Genomic DNA, 20,823 nt, shown 5'->3' on the forward strand with positions numbered 1-20,823 from the left:
TGAGTATTGGCATATACGTTACCAGAAATTTCGGTAATTGTGTTCAATTCTGTGATTACAATAAAAGTGAGAATATGAATTAATTCATGCTAAATCAGAATAAAAGCAATAAAGAAGGAGATATTTAAGCCAAAAGATTATCATAGGCATGAAGAACTAGATATTTTACAAAGAATGTTACTCTCATGTATTGTTTTTGCTCTTAAATTTTGTTTTTGAGTTTGTCTTATTGTAAAGGCTCATAATTAGAAAAATTTTGCCTCTGAAAGCAGAGCCTTCTCTTCCATTTCCAGCCGATTTCTGGCAAATTACCAGGAGAGCACATCCTTAATTAGCTTCCTCTTCCTTTGATCGTCTAAAATAAAGCCTCACTTCATCTCCATCTCCTGATAGCCTCAATCAAGATCTACCATTACAGTCCATACTAAGTTTTGCTATTTTATGAGATAATATTCCTAGAGTCCCATTAATTTTTTAATTAATATCATATTTATCCTTATAATTTCTTAAAACATATACCCTGAAATCTATCTAATCAACTGAATTTTTCAAGGCAACTTATAGAAATGTCAACTCATCTAACATCACTCACTCACCAGATGATTTTGCTGCATGTTGATGGACATTTCAGTTTACTATCTCACTCACCCTTTTTATTCTGCAAATCTTTCACACAGCACTGAAAATTCTGTGATCACAAAGAACAACTTGATTTGTTGTTTTAATTCAATAAAGCCAATGAAGAAGTCTACAACAAAAAGTACATTGTTATTAAGCAAATGAATACAAACCATTTTGTAATGGTTGTATGACTTCCAGCAATATTTCCAGTTCACCTCTATTAAACTTTGCATGCTTAAGCCTTGTCTAAAGAAAGCAATTTCACCTTTCTCTGTATCTCCCTCATCATTTCACATTCTCTTATTGACAAGCTTTCTAGTCACACCTGCAGTCCATTAGAACAATCTACCATTGAAGTCATTAGATTTTCTAAAGATGAAGAAGATGGTAGCAAAGTATCAAATTGAGACAATATTTTCCACTAAAGATTGAAGATTTTTTGGAGAATAAATTAGAATGATTACGCCAATTTTCGATAAAAACACTAAATCTATGCAGAACAACAATGTCACAATGAATTGAAGATAGATACTAGCAGAAACTGGAGATGGAAAAACGACCCTTACTTAAACAGAAGGAACATGAGGCAATGCCTCACAATCTATGCAGAGGCTTCATTCTGAAAGTTCCACCGGAGGGCTTAGAACTACCTGTAACCACAAAGAACAACACATTACTTTGAAACTAAAATGTCAGCCCAAAAATTTGTCCGGAGAAGGGCTGGAGTGCTGAAATTGATGCAATCAGATGGGTGGCTTTTATACTTGAGGAAGGAGAATTCCCATTTAAATAGCTCTATATCAGATGGGTGGCTTCTATACTTGAGGAAGGATGTGAGGCTTCAAATGAAGAACAACCGAAAAACAAAAGGCTTCAAAAAGGACCCAGACAACAAGAGAAAGACAGATTCAGATGATCCAATCATTTAAACCACCAGCTACATTTTCTGATTATGATCATCAATTTCAAAAGCAAATTACTAAAAATATATACAGCTTAATCCGTATCAAATTATACCTGCTCAAGTTGAAGTACAATACAATGCTAACCAGATAAATATATTCATGAGCCATTCAATTCAATGTATTTGCACTTTATAATCTTTGATAGACCTTCCCTAAATTAAATACTACATTTCTCATAAACCTGCAATCATCTAGCAACAAAACATGAAATCACATTTTCAAACAATATTTCAAGTAAATCATGTTTCAAAACTACAACAACATTACATAAATCCTCAATGAAAATTCCTGAAATCACATTGAGTCCACCTAGCAACTAGAATCTAACAAAAACGATATCAATTTCAACTTTAGATCGGCTCCCAATGTATTGAAAGTCATTTAGCACCAATTTCGCCAACATGTCAAACAGATTGAGGAATAACTTGACAATCTCATCTGCGAAATTAAAAACATTAACATAAACGTTCAATTAGTTTTAATTCTATATATTTGAGATGACGAAAATGACCTTAATCCATGAAGTCGAGACACCTATATCATTTATAAGATTTGATAATATCAATAAAGTCCTTTATGTGATTATATCATTTCAATTTAGTCCCTTTGATTTATAATTAATATCATATATAACTTTATAATTTATTAATCAATTGAAATTATAAAGGCAACTTATATATATTAATATTAATTTGAAATATGTTTAAGGAGAAATGTCAACTCATCTAAAACCACACACTTACCATTTGATTTTGCACTTTGCTATCATGGAAATCTTTCCCATAACTTTGAACAATCTGTAATCATAACAATACATAAATTTAATTGTAGAACAAAAACCGTAGAGAAGTAATGCTACTTTCAATGTCTAATTTATACTTCAATTAAACAAGAAGATGTTGAATTTCCCCAACAATTAACCACCTCAATATTTGAAGAACACAATTACTCAATTTATTTTAATTTATACATAAATTGTAATATTTTAGCTTCTCTATATGTACTAAGAGGATGTTAATTAAAGACAATATTGAGGATTGACTAGAACTAGTTCAATGAAGGAAAACAAAAAATGTGTGCAAAAAAGCTATATTATTAAATAAATGAATACATACCATTTTGTAATCGTTGTGTGACCCAATTAAGATCACTTGAACAATCTTTCTCATTCACCCTCCGTAACCTTGGCAGGATTAAGTCTCCATCAAAGAAAGTCTTCATCTTGGAGCATTTACTCACAAATAATGATTTTAAAAATGGAAATTTTAAGGTGTATTTCCCTAAACCAAAGCGTGTGAGACTTTCTAAATCAAACAATGACAACCCCTTCAATTTCTTAAAAACAATTTCATCTTTCTCTATATCTCCATCATTTGCTAATACTTCTATCATCATATCACATTTATATATTGTCAACCCTTCTAGACGCACCAGACTTTTGGCTATTGATAATGTCATTAAGTTTTGCATTCTATCACAATGACTTACCTCCAAAGAGCACAGATTTTCTAAAGATGATGAAGGTGGTAGTAGAGTCATCAAATTGTGACAATATTTTACCTCTAAAGAATGAAGATTTTGAAGAATTGTTTTGAACCAAAAGTCTTCTTTACAAATGCACTTTAAATTAAAAAGTCCTTGCAATTTTAGCGTTTTCAATTTTGCAAGTGCTCCAACATGTTCCTCATTTTCTCCACATGAGAATATCTCTTCGTATGAACTCACTTTCAAAATGAAGTTTTCAAGATTGATAAACTTTACAATGATATGAATTGGAATGTGTGCATATTCATCCTTAATCAATTCAACCGTTTTTGCTTTGTCAAAGTTCTCTTTGAACTCTCCTTGCCAAATTGACATGATATCTCTTCCACTTAATGATAATTTACTCAAATCGGAGTTAACCTGAAAAAAAACATGTCAATCAAATTAACAATAATATTGTCTTTGAAAATATATAATAATTATATAAATTTTTAAAAAGGAAAGGGAGAAAAAAAATTATGTATTAATGGTTACTAAAAATATAAAATAGTGCTTTTGGAAAATTTCTTAGAAAAATATACCGTAGTTTATTGTTAGAGTGTTGCGATCACTAGTTCAACAAAAATGTTTAGCATATACACAAGCTAATTCCTTTTTATGTGGTATCAAGTTCAACAGTTTTTAAAACACAATTTATTATAATTAAAGCTGAAAATATGATATTCTTAAAAAATTATAGAAATATGTTTAAACTAATTAATTGAATACATACCCTTTTTTTGTGTGCTTGTTGTATACTTGTATTCAAGTCATTTTCCCCAATCTCTACTAGCTCATTCTCATAATTGACATTGTGTAACCTTGGAATGCTTAAGATTCCCGGACAGAAAGTCTTCATGTGGGGGCATCCTTCTATAATTAACTCTTCCAAAGATGGAAAATTAAAAGAGTAATTCCCAGAACAAAAGCATGTAAGACAGTCTAAATTTTTAAATGACAACTTTTTCAAATTGTGAAAACCAATGTCAGTTATTGTTGCATCAGCCTCATCTTCTTCTACTACATTAGTTAGCAACTTACACCAGTACATACTCATTTCTCTCAAATGCACCAAACTTTTAGCCATTGAAAGTGTTATTATCCTCTTTATCAACCCGTGGCAATAACTTAACTGCAGAACTTTGAGATTTGGAAAATAAGTTGAGAATGTCGGTAGACTTATCAATCTATAACAACGATCTATATCTACAACTTCAAGATACGGAAGATCAAATGGGCTTTTAATTTCTCTGGATAGGCTGTGAGATACTTTAAGCACTTTCAAATTGTAAAATTTCTGAAGGAGTTTCACTGAAAATTTTCCATTGCAAGTCTTAAGAGTTTTAGATTGACTCTCCCAAGTAATACTTCTCAAATCATCCTCAAATTTAAATACCTTCAAATCAGAATTGATCTACAAGTCCATCAAAAGAAAATCCAGTTAGTTAATGATAATCTTAAAACCAACCTTTAATTTTATCCAAATACAAATTAGGGAAGCAATTAGAAAGTTTGGAAACTAATTACTGAATAAATAAGAAATTGAAAACATTTGAGCACATGATTAAATTCATAAAATATGGTAATCGAATTAATTAATGGCTTATTCGATATTACCTTTTATTTTAAGTCAATAACTATTTATGAAAACTAGCAATTAAACATGCTTTATAAATGTGGGAAGTAAGAAGGAAAAGTAAAACATATGTATTTGTATTATGCTGCACTGCCCAACCTTAATTAGTAATTATTAGACGAAAATATTAGCTTGAATATGACAATATCTGCATGTTTCATGACGTACAACATTATAACAAGAAATAAAGGCAAATTTGAGTATGATTAGATGAGTAACAAGTTAGGTAACTTTAAATAAATAAATAAGAAAAAATTCAAAATTGTAATATAAATAAAATAGTGGAAATCATGCTAACATTAAGACATTCTCAATTCAAATTACCCAAATAGAAATATAAGTTAGTTCAAATATGAAATTAGCAACTACTGAATAAGGAATTATTCACAGTCAAAATTAGATTGAAACAAAAAACACAAGGGATTTACTTTTCAATTTCGGTTTAATAGGCCTACATGTTGAGCTTACTTTTACTATTTTCGGTAAAAATAAATAAGATTTTACTTTTACTATGTTCAGTAAAAAAATAAATATGAGATTGATACCTTATGCTCAAAGCAAACGGATTTTGATTCAGAAACTTGAACTTCACCGTCCTTATTATTATCTTGGAAGCCTTGATATGTTGAAGTGAAGTTTGGACAATTTGATATCTCCAATGTTTTTAACATTGGCAATTCCAAAGCATCTACTTCTAGATAGAAAGCAGTAAGTTTTGGTAAATGTATAAGCTTCAATTCAGTTAATTGTGGGAAGATAGATTTAACCATTTTTGCTCCCTCTTCTTCTTCAACAATCTTCTCTAAAATCTCACAATCCACTATCTTAAGGCATTGGAGTTGCTGGAGGCTTTTGGCTATAAAAAGTGGAAACGCATATTTTATTTTATCACATCCCTCCAAAATCAATTGTGTCAAATTTTGATAAGAAAAAGTCGAAAGTTGACTCTCCCAAATCTTCCCAAAACTAATATTGACCAACTCCAAGACCATCAAATTAGTAAAAATAACCTGTGGTCAATGTTAGTTAATGTTTCAATATCTACCAAGTCATCTGAGAAAATTTTAAAAATAAAATAATAACTAGATCTTACAGATTTATAGATGAAGTGCCATTAATATTAACAATGTGTTTAGTTTCATTTCCTCTAATAATATCAACTAATGGAATGAAGCAGGAAATGATGAAATCAATTTGACAGATGTTATATATCATAGAGACAAAAGAGACATACTTAATTAAAAGTTTAAATCACTTAAAAAGAAAAGAAGAAAAAAGACAACACCACAACCATACTTTAACAAACGTGAATTAGAATAAAAGAAAATAAAAATATAAAGCACGGAGGCTTTGCTTATTATGTTGAGCTTAATAGGCCAACGTGTTGAGCTTACCTGGTCTAAAAAAAGCCCCCTTTTAATGATTTTAATTTATCTTTATAAGAAATTATTAACATTTATTCACGTATATTTGTGTTATCTCAACTTTCAAGCAATACAAAATATAAATTTTATGATTACTTTCCATTTTTTTTCTAATTTAAAAATCAAATAGCATTGGCTTATTTAAACCCTATACTTTAATATGTTTAATTTACAAGATTCCCATAACAAATTGTCCAAATTCAATCCACCATTCTTTTAATTTTAATTATTTTTCTAAATTTAGGTTTACTCTATATATATATATATATATATATATATATATATATATTCTTTTTTATACTCTATTAATAAAAAAAATAAACATGAGATTGATACCTTTTGCCCAAAGAAGATGGATTTTGACTCTGAATCTTGAATTTCACCGTCCTCATTATTATCTTGGAAACTTTGACATCTTAAAGTGAAGTTTGGACACCTTACTATCTTCAGTGTTTTCAATATTGGCAATTCTAAAGCATCTATTCCTTTGTAGAAAATGGTAAGTTTTGGTAAATCTATAAGCTCCAATTTAGTTATTCGTGGAAAGATAAAATTAACAACTTCTGCTACTTCTTTTTCAACAATCTTCTCTAAAACCTTACAATCTTTTATCATAAGATATTGGAGTTGCTCGAGGCTTTTAGCTATGGAAAATGGAAATACATGTTTTATTTTATCACATTTCACCAACATCATCTGTGTCAAATTTTGATAAGAAAAAATTGAAAGTTGACTCTCCCAAATCCTTCCAAAACTAATATTGACCAATTTCAAGACCATCAAATTGGTGAAAATAACCTGCAGTCAAATTTGGTAACTTTAAATAAATAAGAAAAAATTCAAAATTGTAATATAAATATAATAACGGAAATCATACTAACATTAAGACATTCTTAATTCAAATTATCCAAATAGGAATATAAGTTAGTAGTTTAAATATGTTATTAGTAACTATTGAGTAAGGAATTATTCATAATCAAAATTAGATTAAAACAAAGGCATGGGGACTTTACTTATCAATTTGGGCTTAATAGGCCTACATGCTGAGTTTACTTATCAAATATGTGTGTTGGACCAAAATTCATAACCCTACGAACATCCAATTTGAGAGATAAAACTAGTACAAGCCAATCCTTAGAGACAATATTAGCCCACAAAAGATGGACCAATTGGCCTAAAAAAGATATCCCTCTATTAATTATCTGACTATATCTTTACAATAAATTCTTAACATTCAATTTAATTTTGAATTCAAAACTCAAATAATGTTGGAATCTATATATGTGTGTGTGTATGCACGCACATGCCTAAATAAGTTCTTATTTTTACTTTTTTTAAATAAAGAAATAAACATGAAATTGATACCTTCTCATTAAATAATGGCAGCATTTGCTTATCATCAAGATCCTCCTCGTCATTTGAAGATTTGACTATGCGTAAGACTTCAACATTATTGATTCCATATAATTCTTCTTGAGAGATGGGAGAATTACATGCAAATTCCAAAATCCTTAGGTATTTACTTCTTGGATCTTCGTAATACTCATATCCTATTGTTATTTTGTACCTTCTAAGCTCTTTGGAAATGAAATCTTTAGGCAACACATTGTTATCTTCAATATCCAATTCTAAACTAGTGAGGTTGGACAAGAGCTTCAATTCCTTGAGTACTTCATGCTTCCATTTAATGGGACATCCCTTTATATAAAATTCTTCCAATTTGGATAATTGTGATATCACATTTGGAGTAATAACTTTCAGTTGCCGACAATCACTTAAATCTAACAACCTTAGTTGAGTCAACTGACCTAATTCTAGAGGAAACACTTCAATATCTAACTCTTGCAAGCTAAGAACTTTTAGTGTCTTTAGCTTTCCGATAATAGCAAAATCTTTAATTTCGCTATTATCTAAACACAATGTTTGAAGATTTGTCAGAACAACAATTGATGATGGTAATGACAATTGTTGTAGTTCAACTAAATTCAGTACTTTGAGCTTCGACAACATTGTGAAGGAGTCCTTCAAGATTTCAAAAGAAGAGTTAGGCATATTGGACACAGAAAAATATTCAAGATCTAGACAATCCAAATTACTTGGCAAAAGCTAACTAATGATAGTATTGTTGCCAAGTAAGGAGATGTTTGTGCATTTCTTGAGTTTGTCTCTATCCTTCCAATCACGTTCAACATCATTTCTCATTGTAAACACATGGTGATCCATATATGCAATTGTTGTGGCAATAGCACGAACAAGATCATGCATAGCAAATTGTTCGCTTTCGACCCCATTAAGTAACAAACATGCATCTTTAAGTTCATCAACCAATTTATCTAATCTATCTCGTGCGTCTTCCATTGTCAAATTAACTTCGCCAAGAATATCTAGACACACAACATGTTTGAACAAGTCTGAAATGGAAGTATTATTTTTCATTAGACTAGAAATTAAAAACGTTTTCTTAAGTTCATCATCTCTTAAATACTTGTAACTTAAGGCAATCTTCGTGTAATCATTTTCTAGGAATCCTGTAAACTTTGCTGGTGAAGGTGCTCTCAATTCTTGTAATGCATACTTCCAATCAGATAGACGACTCTTGTTTTTTAATGCTTTAGCTATTGTACTAATGACAATAGGTAATCCGCCGCACTCTTTGCATACATCACTTGGTAGAGAATACAATTCACGTGTTTGAATAACATTTCTTGCAAAGAGATATAGAATTAAACAAATTACATTTTCTATTTACATACATACTTTGGATTTAGAAACAAGAAAAGTACAAAATATTGAATTTTAGTCATTTCCCAAATAAATCCATCAATTTTTTCTTTTATCTAAATGGATTCACTTTATAATATCAAATATGATTCCTCTTAGATTTTTATTTTTAAAAATCTATAATAGGATGCTGCCAACATAATAAGTGGCAAATAATGTCTCTCTCGAAGTGTTTGAAAAAGATATGAATCAATATCTTGAATGCAAAATAGTTTTATTTAACAAACAATATAAAAATAGGTTCTTAAGATTTTTTATTCGTACACAAATTTAGCGGAAAAATTTATGTTTATTCATGTGCAAAATCTATTAAATTGTAAACATTCTCATATTAAAGCTTCATGATAGTTTAAAGTCTTCACATTATATTAATTTTGATTAAAGTTTTAAATGCAAATCAAAATACTGCATTGAGTAAATAACATTTTTCACCCAAGGTTAGACCTTAAAATACTTTCCACACCTAGTTAGCACAAACAACACTTTTTACACAAAATAAAACTCTATTAATGAAAATATAGAAGTAATAAATTTTAGGAGATTGATTAACACAATAAAATCGAAGATAAAAAATTGATGTCTAGAGTAGGGGTGGATTTGATCTGGCCAAACCTAAGGTTTACTCAAACTTAAAACAAAGGCATAATGTTTGGTTCGAACTCATTTGATTTGATGAACAATGTCATCGGAGAGCCATTGACATGGTTAACACTTAACATTGTCTAATTTAAAATGGTTAACAACATCATTGACAGAATAAACAATGTCATTGAATAAATAAATAAGTTGATCTTAAGTTGAGTTATTGAGCTAAAGCTCTTGTTTAAAATCAACTCGTTTAATTCAATTTGAAACAGCCCGAATTGGATCCACTCTTAATCTTGAGTGTGAATATAATAAAACTAAATTGTAATGTTTTTCTATTAGGAACACAATTGAAATTAAAATTTGAAGTTGGAATTTGTTTATGTTATAATTAATTTGATATTTTAATATTCACATCAAAACACATCAAATAATTAAAAAATAGAATTAAAATGTGTTGATTAAGAAAACATACAAATGAAAATTCTATAACACAGTTACCTGCCATTTTGGCGAATAAGGTCCAAGCTTCTTCTTCATTTAAAATGTCCATCCCGAAATTATTTGTGGAACCCATCCTCTCCAACACATCTAAGTTTCTTGCTGTAAACAAAAGTTTATTTCTTCCACGATCAGTTTCGCAAGGAATTCCAATAGTCTTATCAAATTCTAGAGGTTCCCAAATATTATCTAGAATTAAAAGAATATTCTTGCCCTCCATTCTTGAATATAGCGCCTTTGCCCTTTCACTTTCGTTTTCGAATTTTAGACCTAAGTTGTCTGCAATTGCTGTTTGAATTTTTTTTATATCAGGAGATTCAGATACCTACAAGACAAAAAAAAAAAAAAAAAAAGCCCAATCAGAAGAAGAAAATAAAGCAAACTTTAAAAGATGAACAATATTGTATTGAATGTTTCTTTACCTCAGCAAAAACAATATCCTCGAAGAGTTGGTCCATCTTAGCTTTTCTACCAAGTTCCTGCACAAGAGTGGTCTTCCCAATACCACCCATCCCATATACACCGGTCATGAAGACATTCTCATCAATTAGAGCATCCCATACATTCTTCATAGTAGAGTTTCTTGATTCAAAAGCCAAATAATCTTCACTAGACCTTAGCCAAATCTCCAATAGTGGATTAGTACGAGAGGAAACTGGACCCAATTCCTTTCCTTGCTGGAGGAGTGGATCAACATTATCCCGCTTTAATTTGAATGCTTTCTTGCTGTGTTTGTAGTGAATGATGAAGTTGCAACACAATCCCTTAGAATAACGCTGGTTGTCAGCTTTTTCTTGAATCAACTGCTCTACTTTAGTAATCGCCTTCTCCACATCATTCTGCCAATCCTTAACATTTTGTTTGATCTTCCCCAAATTTCTTTCAGCGGCATCAACTTGATCATGCACTTCTTCTTTGGTGTTCTTCAGCTTCTTAACTTCCTTTTCGAGATTTTTGAAATTGGTATTATAGTTGAACAAGTACTTAAATTGATGCGAAATGGGAACAACCAACCACTTGCCAACTTCAAGGACAGGGCTCACCACACTTCCGATACTCCCGGCAACATCACACATTTTTTGTTTTTTTAAAGTTTCAAAAACAGAAGAGAAGAAAGTGAAAATGATTAAAACACACCGAAATTAACAATAAACAACAGAAAAGATTTTTTTTTTAGTAGATGAGAAATAGCCGATTTTTTTTTTTTAAGAATTGAGAATACTGAATCAAGGGATGTGGTTTCAGAGAGGTTTGTAAGTGAAAGTATTTCTTAATAATTGAAAGAGAAGAAATGTGATGATGATAAAGAGAAATGAAAGTTTAACAAAATTCAATTGATTTGAAACTGAAAATTACCACTGACCTTATTAATTTGCGGTGGAAAATGAAGAATAGGTAGATAATTAATCTGATAAAGATAAACACATCTTTCAGGAAGTAGTCACATGAAAGAGTTCAAAGTTGGTTCTCATCCATCTTCATCTTCACATGATGGATCTCAACTGTAATCTCTTATTTCATACCTCATAAACTCACATGCATCTTCCACCTAACTGTACTCTTAAAATTAAAAGCATACAAACCCAAGTTTACATTTCAACAACTATTTTAAATGTCCGTATTTTTCTTGTTTTTTCTTAGTTTCATGCCTGATAAACAGTAAATTACAATTCCACAAACTATTTGTTAAATTATTTTCAGAACATTCATTTTTTAAATTACAATTCTTTGTTTTTGGTGTCCGGATATTTTTCATTCAACTCCTAATTTATGAGAAAATTCATTAGAAAAAAATTTTAATCTGAATGCCTGATTCCAGTTTCTGCGTGTGCTTTACAGCTAAAAAGTGAGCTGTCATGGAAATAGATTTTCACAATATATTGTTCAGAGACTAAGAGCAGGAGAGAGACTTACATGTACTCCAATTGTTTCAAATATTATATTTTGTACCAAAATTCTCGCAGCCAGCTCGGGCTCGGCTCGGCTTTTTGAGGGCCGGCTCGAGTTCGGCTCGAGCCGAATTCGGCTCAGCTCGAGTTCGGCTCGTTTTCAGTTCGGCTCGGTAACGGCTCGGCTCGGCTCGTTTTTTATATCAAAACGACACCGTTTTGTATATATATAAAAATCAAAATGACGCCTTTTTGTATAAAAAAATTTTTAAAAAAATATACCGAGCCAGCTCGGGCTCGGCTCGAGATCGATCGAGCCGAGCTGAGCCCGGCTCGTTTCGGGCTCGAACCGAGCCGAGCCGAGCTCGAGCCCGAGCTGGCTCGGCTCGAATCCAGCCCTAATCTCAAGTCACTATATTACTTTTGTGGTTGGATTTAATTCAAATTAATTCAATTTGACACATTATTTTGTTTGTTTTGTGAGTTAAATTTAAATCGAAATTTTAATTCGATAATTTAATTAGGGTTTAGTTTAGAACACTATTTGAAATATTTTTTATATTGTCAACGATATTATTCATTAATTGATTATATTATTTATCATATCAATAATCTCTAATAATATTTTTAATTAGTTCAAACAAGTTCAATCTCAAATTAATTATTATGAATTTAAATTAAACTTGAGCAAACTTATATTTGTCAGTCTTTATAAGTCAATTTCATTCATTGTTAGTTACATGAACCATTATGAAATGGTACTTCACAAAAATATTATAAACCAAAAAGTTTCATCTCATCTCCAGGTTTTGTATAGCTTTTATTGTTAGATACAAATCGAGCTAACTTAATTCAATTATACATTTAGTTTAATTCAAATCTCCATTTGATAATATTAACTATCATATTAGTAAAACTATTTATTTAGTTAATAATATTATTTATCTCTCTTTTAATCTCTAATGACATTTTTATTAACTCAAACACTTTCAATCTCAAGCTATCCATTGTAGATTTGCGTCAAACTTAAATTAACTCATATTTGAGTTTGGTTCAATTTGAATCTACCCATAATTACTTTTGAAAAGTAGTAAGACCTACAAAATTTGGACACGGTTTGTGTGTGTTTATGTTTGGTGACCCAACACGATCCACTTGTGAGTTTTAGCATAGCACAACACAACTTGTGACACATTAAACGTCATCATTTTCAATCTAACACAGCTTCACCTAGTGCCTCCTCTATTATAAAGAAAAGCAATAAAAAGTGCTAGTCAAAAGTACCAAATTCAATTAATTATAAAAGTCCTTTGAGATTACACTTGATAGCTATATAAGAAAATAATCACCTCTGTCAAGTCGAGACGATCTCATTAATATAATTATCTTACTATAGAAAAGACTTATAATAAGAATAAATCTCGATAAGCTGTTTATATCTCAATTGTATATAAATTTAAAATCTTACAAATATAAAGGATTCAACAGATATAGAGGAACCCAACCACTATTTAAAGATTAGATACACATTCTCTTTTATTACGTTACTCTACCAAAGATTAGCATAGATCTGATCTGCATTAATAATATGTGGTGGCCATCACGTGCATCCAACAACCAAACTTGAGTTGGTTTCTATCTATCACCCATTATACAAAATGGACACAACAAACGAGAGGCCCGCCAAATTTTTTTTTTGGTATTTTTATTAACAATTGCAATATAATAATAATAATTAAGAAAAACTGAACTTCACCCAATTTACTAGGAACGATGTTTTTGAGGTTTTGTCAATTTACTAGGAACGATGTTTTTGAGGTTTTTTAAATTTTGATTGAATTAGCCTATTTGGTTGATTAAATTATAAATTAGTTTACAATTAAATTCAATTTTATAATGTGGTCTGATATTTATATAAACATTAATTAAATTAAAATTCGATCAAACTTAATAAATTTATTGAATTAGAAAAATTGTTTATGTATAATTTACAATTCAATAAATTCATAAATTAGTTAGGAACATACGTATAATTTAAAAAATCAATACATAAAAGCTCAAATAGGTTGATCACTTGGAAATAAGGCTTCTGTATTGTTTATGTGAGGCAGGGCTGATCACCCCATTACATTTTGTAGCTAAAAATATGTCCCTTGCCAAACTTTACTAAACATTCAAATTTTACTTTATGTGTTAATTATTAAGAAGATTTAAGTAGAATGACAATCAAAACATTTCATAAGACAATTAGATCAACTAGCTGAATAATTCATAAGTTACACACACAAATACAATATTTTAGTAAAAAAGGCATCCCAACAGAATATCAGATTGTTGCTGCCTTAAATAATACAGGGTCTCACTACCACTACACACACAAGCTAACAAACCAAGCAGAACCCAAGCCTAGAACAAAAACTGACAAAAACAGAACTTCTATAGGTTAGGTTTTTCGTTATTATATCATTGAATTCTGGTACATATGTGTGTGTGTGTGTACAAGTTTACTTTCGTAGGTACCATTTCTAGTGCAGTCAAATAAACACTCTAAACAGACTCCATCCAAATCAAATAACCATCAAGTAAAACTCCCAAATTTTTAAAATTGGAGTTTCAGTCTTGTCTTTTCTAGTGCTAATCATATCAGGGCCAACCTGCCAAAAATATACACAAATATAGATGAGACAACATGCTTACTAATTTCAATAAAACTGCCAGCTACATTTTCTGATAATAAGTGTTTTCTAATCCAGAGACATAAGCTCACTGCTCTTTCAGACCAGATATCGGTAAAGATGAAATAGAAGAAAAATCTGAACCTGCAGAATAAGCGTTCTCTAATGAAGTGTATCAAGATGTTGATGCCTCAGAGAAAAACACAGGCTTTGTTCTGAAAAAACAAGTATAACCATATCAAAATGTTGATGCACTCGTACAATGATGCATTATAGCTGAAGTTGTACAGACGGAGTAATGATATTAAAATAATACAGGACAAGCATTGAAGCCAAACTTTAGTGTATTTAAAGTGAAATAAGGAAATTATCAGTCATCTAAAAACACAGCCATGAGAGAGACCATTTTTCTTATGTTTGCAGAACATTAAACCAAAAGAGACTTGATCAACTCAGGCAGGCAGCTTCAGCTTCTCATGGTTCTTCCCGCTGCATAAAAGAAAGCATTTTATGTTCGCAAGACTCAAAAAAGAAGCAATTGATTGCTTCTTAAAAAAAGCCAATAATCAATTCAACCACCTCAAAAAAAATCAATTTCCACTCAATATTTCTTTTTTTCTAAACCAGAAATGAATTGATAGCTTCTGATTACATCATTACAAGCAGCAAATCCGGGAATATAAATGAAAAAGAAAACATGGAAATATACCTTTTAAAATAGTAGTAGAAAAAGTCAGCATTGAGGGCAGTCTGAATCAGATCTGAAACCCAAGCTGTTTTCAACATTTTGACATAACTGCTGGTTAGTAATGATATCCACAAGTAGAATTAAAAGTTTGACGAGACATATAGCAGATTAAAACATACGTATCCATCTGATTTTGTTCTTCGCAAAGTAACGATAAACCCAGTTGAGGATATATAAAGCTCGGTAAGCACTATTTAGGGAGAAAAAAAACAAGAAGAAATATCACCACCAGTAATCTCATCGAAGGAAACCCAGAGAGAGCAGATGAAACATGATGGAATTCAGTAAAAAGTAGAACAAAATTCTTCCAAATATAAACTAATTTACATAGAAAAAGGAGAAGATAGAAGGGATAAATATAATAGGCTGAACACTCATCTATAAACTTGCATCTATGAACTTATTATTCCAATACTAATTTCCCTTTTTAATAACTATAGAAACCCAATTATTACTCTTACTGGATTACAAGAATTATTGCTGCAGAAATAATGTGCAATCAAGAGAAAACTGGTCTATGCCAATACCCTGCCATGGACCAGTTTACTTCACTGTAGTTGAATGACTACGACCAATCTAGGTCAGTCATATTGGGATCCTCTTCCAGCAATACTGATATAAATCTAATTTTTTGGTTTACATAACATGTTGTGAGAACAATTCATACCACAAGAAAATGCAAAAGGAATACAAAATATATTGACCAACTTTACTACATTGTACAGTACTCATAGATTCTATGTGCTTTTTGAATAGAAGTGGCTTCAAATAATTCAAGCAGTAATTGTATTTCGGGTTATTCCAGCCCAGTACACTCATAATCACAGACTATATCAATATTTTGGATGCAGAGACAAAGCAATGGTTCTAAGGAAATATGTTGTTTTGGACTTTCGGGGAGAACCTTGAAGAAGTAATAGAAGATTTTGGCCTTGGCCACATAATATTTTCAAGACATTTTCCAGTGCTTAAAATTGAAATAACATTGGAGATTTTGGACGGTTTTGATACTTGTAGAGTAGCCTATCAAGGCATTTGATTTGATTGATTATTTTTACATCTAAATACAATTTTGAGGACTGCAACACTAATTCGAGAAAATGAAACAATATGATAAATAGATGAAAGAAAGTTAGCAGCTTTGGGAACATATGTGGCTTACCCAAGCAGGAAAACATAGTTTCCAGTTAAGTTGTCAATACTGCTTGACCTTTGCAGCAAGACCAGTTGGGGCAAGATTGCCACAGCTTCAAGATAGATAGAGAAACTCCACAAAATTTGTCAAAACAGGGTGAGTTTTCATCAGAAGTCAAATCTATTTATCCAGTAAAAGGTAATTTTAATGAAACCATGGTTGAATCTTACTTTGAAGCAAAGGAGCAGATTCATACCAAAACCCAAATTAGAGGGTTATATAGCTAACAAATAAATAGTTGACAAAATATGACTAGAAGACAAATTTATCGGAAATGGAAAATTAAGAATTATTTACATCATTAAGACCTCTTTCCAAATCAAACCGTATCATGAAGAAATTACACCTAGAGCAGAAAAAGAAACCAGTTGTAACCATGCTGGATAAACAACTATGGAAAGCTCACATGTAGTTAATTATTTGACAGCTTTATCATGCCAAACCTTGACTATGAAGACAATAAGTTGCATAGGTTCCAGAAAAAAGGACAAATCAAACACCATGTAACTCACTTAACTTAGCCAACCTGTGAAGTCTATATATTGTTTAGTGCATCCTTCATTTGTAACAATTTTAACGTTCTAGGATGAGAGAAAAGTAATACAGAAAAACGCCCAATCCATGATTAGATAAAACTCACATATTAGAGTTCATTCAAAACAAGATAATAAAGTCCTTCATTAAAAAGGAGATAATATGCGCATTCATAACCATAAGAGATGACAAGCTCCTTGTTGTATTAATAGAAGACTAAGAAAAACCTCATAATGTAGCTCCAATTTACTTTATGTGTTTGATTGAAGAGAAAGACAATTTTGCTTCTGTTTTCTGTTCTATAAATCTGCAATTGGTATTTGAGCTATATGAGCAACATGGAGAACATAAAAGAGTTTAAAAATTTATAAATGTTCTAAAGGACAGAACATGTGAAAATCATCATTATTTTTACTTGAAGATCCAATAACTGTATAGGGATGAACCAGCTTTCAAATTAAGTTTGTTTACAGTGACTATGATGTTATTATTCTGCATATTTATAGTGATATCTGAATGTCGCAAACATGCAAGTAAGTCTCTGAAATTTGTGTTTCTAAAGGGGACTCAAAACACCAGTATCTAACATTTTAGTCACTTGAAAATGAATTATTTTTGGACTATTAACATGTATAAGCATTCCAAAACATTATTTCTAACGTGACAGACAATGTTATAGGTCAAGCATATGTGAATTAGACTAGAGAATTAAGCATTGATTCAGTTTCAACAATAAGGTGCAGCATTTGTCAATAAGAATTGCTTTCACTTCGGCATAGTTTAAGTAGGTCATTTTCTGTAGCCAAAAATACATTGAAGGGGAAACAAAGGAAGAAGACAAGAAAATTCCGTACCTCAATAGTATTATACTTATGGGGAATCAACAACGCCAAAACAAAACATGAGAGAATCAGGTAATAATGTCTAGAGGTTTCTTCATCCTTGTTATATGTTTGCTTCACAACTTTATGGTACCGCATGTACCAAACAATAGCGATTGAAGTTCCAAGAAAGACTAGCTTCGTTACAGAGTTGTAGAATGAGACATACCTCGTGAACAGATCAAAGAAACGAGTGACAAAGATGATGTGGATTTGAACCATTCAACTCCCGAGAACGTTGTACAGCAATGGAAGACTATATCATGGCAGGAAAACAGATTGCGTTTCACTTAATGGAATGGCAGTATCATTGCAGTAAAACAGGGCAGGAATTATTGAGTTTAATTTTGGCATTCTTTATCTGTTACTCAAATTGTAACTGGTTAATGAGCTGCTGACGTGTAATGGCTGAAGTCGCGCCAAACAAGATAGTAGTTAAGGTCCACGTAACGAAAATAAATCATTATGAATTTAATTTTTACTATTCACCATCCCCTTCCTCTGGTTCTATTTTCTTCTGTTGATTTAGATAGCTTCACAGGTTACATAGAGTCTTGAGTTTTAAGTGAAATTCCTGGGGCAATAACGTGATATTTTAAGCACACACATAACTAGGAAACCCCGGGAAACCACATAGCACAGATATTTTCAAAATCTATGAATTAAACAAAGAAAAATAGGTGTCCCCTGTTTCATTCAAGATTATGTGCCAAAAATAGTCTGACTGAAATTGAAGGTAGAACTCCTGAACTGAAGTAATAGGTAGCAATGTCTGAGCACAAAATAGATATGAAAGTTCCTGTCATCACATTGTGTCTCTGTCATGTCAGATTAATGGGACTTGTTGGAAATTGTCAGCTCAAATATTCTTTTATATCTTTGTTCTGTTACTTTTAAGTTATAAGAAGTGTGCATTTTTTGTGTTGAGACTAACGTATTTCCACTTTATTTGTCATGCATTCATTAGTGTATCCATTTTTACATTTTGCAGAGAAGTGTGCATTCTGTTTGGGGAAATGCAGGGATTATTTAGATGTTTTAAACCAGATCTTTGGATGAATCTATCAGCACTTTTCTGTAATTCTCTAATGCTTGAATTTTTTGTCCTCTTGCACACTAAAAGTGCCAGAGAGAGTAGGTCTCTGATTTTTATGTAATACAATTGTGGTTGATCTGGTACTTTGGTTTTCATTATTTTCCTTGGTTTATTAACTGGTCAATAAATGCCTATACTCTTGGTCAATGGAGAAGTGACTGTTTATCTGCATTCTGAGTTGTTGTGTACTAGTTTCTGCTTTTTTATTTTTTATTTGTTTCTTATTCATAGGAGGTTCAAGATAATTTAGAGGAAATGCAAGAGATGGAGATGCTAAGGATCAGCGGCATGAACCAAGGAGTCCTTCCCTTGGTAAGGGCAATGATATGGTTCCTGGAAACGGTTCTCCTCCTTTCTTAAAGCTGGGATTGATTACCATGGAGAAGGAAACTAAAGCAGTTCATGGTTAAGTTTAAATTTATGTGCAGCAGGTCATCATATGCGCACAAAGCATAAGAATACAGAGGGAACAATAAGCGATGGCCCTGCTGCTAAAGATATCACTTCTCCTGTCAACAGATCCTTCAAGAAGACAACCCCCAACACAAAAAAGGTTTCAAAACAGAAGGATAGCACAGACGTGGCGCAACAACTCAGCCTGAGTCCGACAAGGAGGAAACCAAGGAAACGTGTGCCAAACAAATACAAGTTTGAAATATTTCTATGGTAAAACATGAGTTTTGTTAAAGGAAGTGATGTTTAGTTTGGCTACCGGTCTTTGTCGTCATCTATCCCAATTAGCTAATCAGTTATTGGTGCCGAAGTTCAAGGACTTGAAGAGGGGGAGATGTTTGATCTCTCCCCTTTCACCAACACTAGTTTTGATTTATTTGGTTCATACAGCTGCTAGTTAGTTTATAAAGAAGGTCTTCTTCTTTTTGCCTAATTGTGAATATGTTTTTGGAGTTTTACGGGATGAGTCAAAAGTAAATGTGAAGAGTGAACATCATGTACAGACTTAAATTTTGCTTAGTAGTCCCACTATTGGGGGCCATAAATGATCCGCTGGAAATATTGCTCGCAGGTTTTGTCACTGATATCAAGAAAACCCAATTTACTTGCTTTGACAATAAAAGTTCCAATTTACTTGCTTTGACAATAAAAGAATAACTGATGAATTTGAGTGTATGGTAGATAGGGTGAATTCGAACCGAGTGAAGTTCGAACAAAGATGAGTTTGAATATCTTTATTCGAATTTAGTTCAAATCTAGATCATCTAGTTTGAGCTTGAATTGGTGAATATAATGTTAAATAAATATACAGTAATTTCAAAATGTCAGTAAACCTTGAAACTTAAGCCAAATTAAAGTTTTCAAATTGAATTTAATTCATTTAAACCTAAATCGGTCCTATTCGAATCTACCCACGATGTAACCTTTCAGGATTCTGTGTGTTTATAGGGGTAATAAATCCTGGAACTTTTACTAGGATTACCGTTATTTGACAATTGGCATATGCATTACCTGAAATTTCTGTAATTGTGTTCATTTTCAATTCTGTGATTACAATAGAAATGAAAATATCAATTAATTGTTGCTAAATCAGAATAAAAACAATAAGGAAGTAGATATTTAAGCCAAAAGATTATCATAGGCATGAAGAACCAGATATTTAATTCACAAAGACATTAGAGTCCATTTCCAGCCGATTTCTGGCAAATTACCGGGAGACCACATCCTTAATTAGCTTCCTCTTCCTTTGATCATCTAAAATAAAGCCTCACTTCATCTGCATCTCCTGATAGCCCCAATCAAGATCCACCATTAC

General features: G+C 31.4%; 3 protein-coding genes across 10 annotated transcripts; all 3 read right to left on the reverse strand.

Moving 5' to 3' along the window:
* Positions 1-142: 142 nt before the first annotated feature.
* LOC123208784 lies at positions 143-9,079 on the reverse strand. Of its 8 annotated transcripts, none has more exons than XM_044626330.1 (10): positions 7,536-9,079; positions 6,507-6,968; positions 5,292-5,756; positions 3,844-4,524; positions 2,702-3,491; positions 2,330-2,383; positions 1,188-2,024; positions 792-946; positions 597-688; positions 145-406 (listed from the first exon to the last, which is right to left on the reverse strand). In XM_044626330.1, exons 1-6 carry the CDS (start codon positions 8,220-8,222, stop codon positions 2,352-2,354), a joined length of 3,117 nt encoding a protein of 1,038 aa, XP_044482265.1. In that variant the 5' UTR covers positions 8,223-9,079; the 3' UTR covers positions 145-406; positions 597-688; positions 792-946; positions 1,188-2,024; positions 2,330-2,351. The 8 variants fall into 8 exon arrangements, with proteins under 8 accessions (XP_044482269.1, XP_044482265.1, XP_044482267.1 ...); XM_044626328.1 differs by having other exon boundaries at positions 146-688; positions 1,188-1,271; positions 1,386-2,024; XM_044626327.1 differs by having other exon boundaries at positions 147-386.
* A 191-nt stretch (positions 9,080-9,270) lies between these two features.
* Positions 9,271-11,295, reverse strand: LOC123208789 (probable disease resistance protein At1g61190). Its single transcript, XM_044626338.1, has 2 exons — positions 10,460-11,295; positions 9,271-10,362 (listed from the first exon to the last, which is right to left on the reverse strand). The coding sequence occupies exons 1-2, from the start codon at positions 11,111-11,113 to the stop codon at positions 9,928-9,930; spliced, it is 1,089 nt and encodes a 362-aa protein (XP_044482273.1). The 5' UTR covers positions 11,114-11,295; the 3' UTR covers positions 9,271-9,927.
* A 3,758-nt stretch (positions 11,296-15,053) lies between these two features.
* Positions 15,054-18,181, reverse strand: LOC123199250 (ER lumen protein-retaining receptor-like). The gene is made up of 5 exons (XM_044614172.1): positions 17,932-18,181; positions 16,512-16,626; positions 15,469-15,539; positions 15,311-15,374; positions 15,054-15,090 (listed from the first exon to the last, which is right to left on the reverse strand). Exons 1-5 carry the CDS (start codon positions 18,179-18,181, stop codon positions 15,054-15,056), a joined length of 537 nt encoding a protein of 178 aa, XP_044470107.1.
* Positions 18,182-20,823: the final 2,642 nt, after the last annotated feature.

Source organism: Mangifera indica, chromosome 2 (genome assembly GCF_011075055.1).
Source record: "Mangifera indica cultivar Alphonso chromosome 2, CATAS_Mindica_2.1, whole genome shotgun sequence".
Lineage (NCBI taxonomy): Eukaryota > Viridiplantae > Streptophyta > Magnoliopsida > Sapindales > Anacardiaceae > Mangifera > Mangifera indica.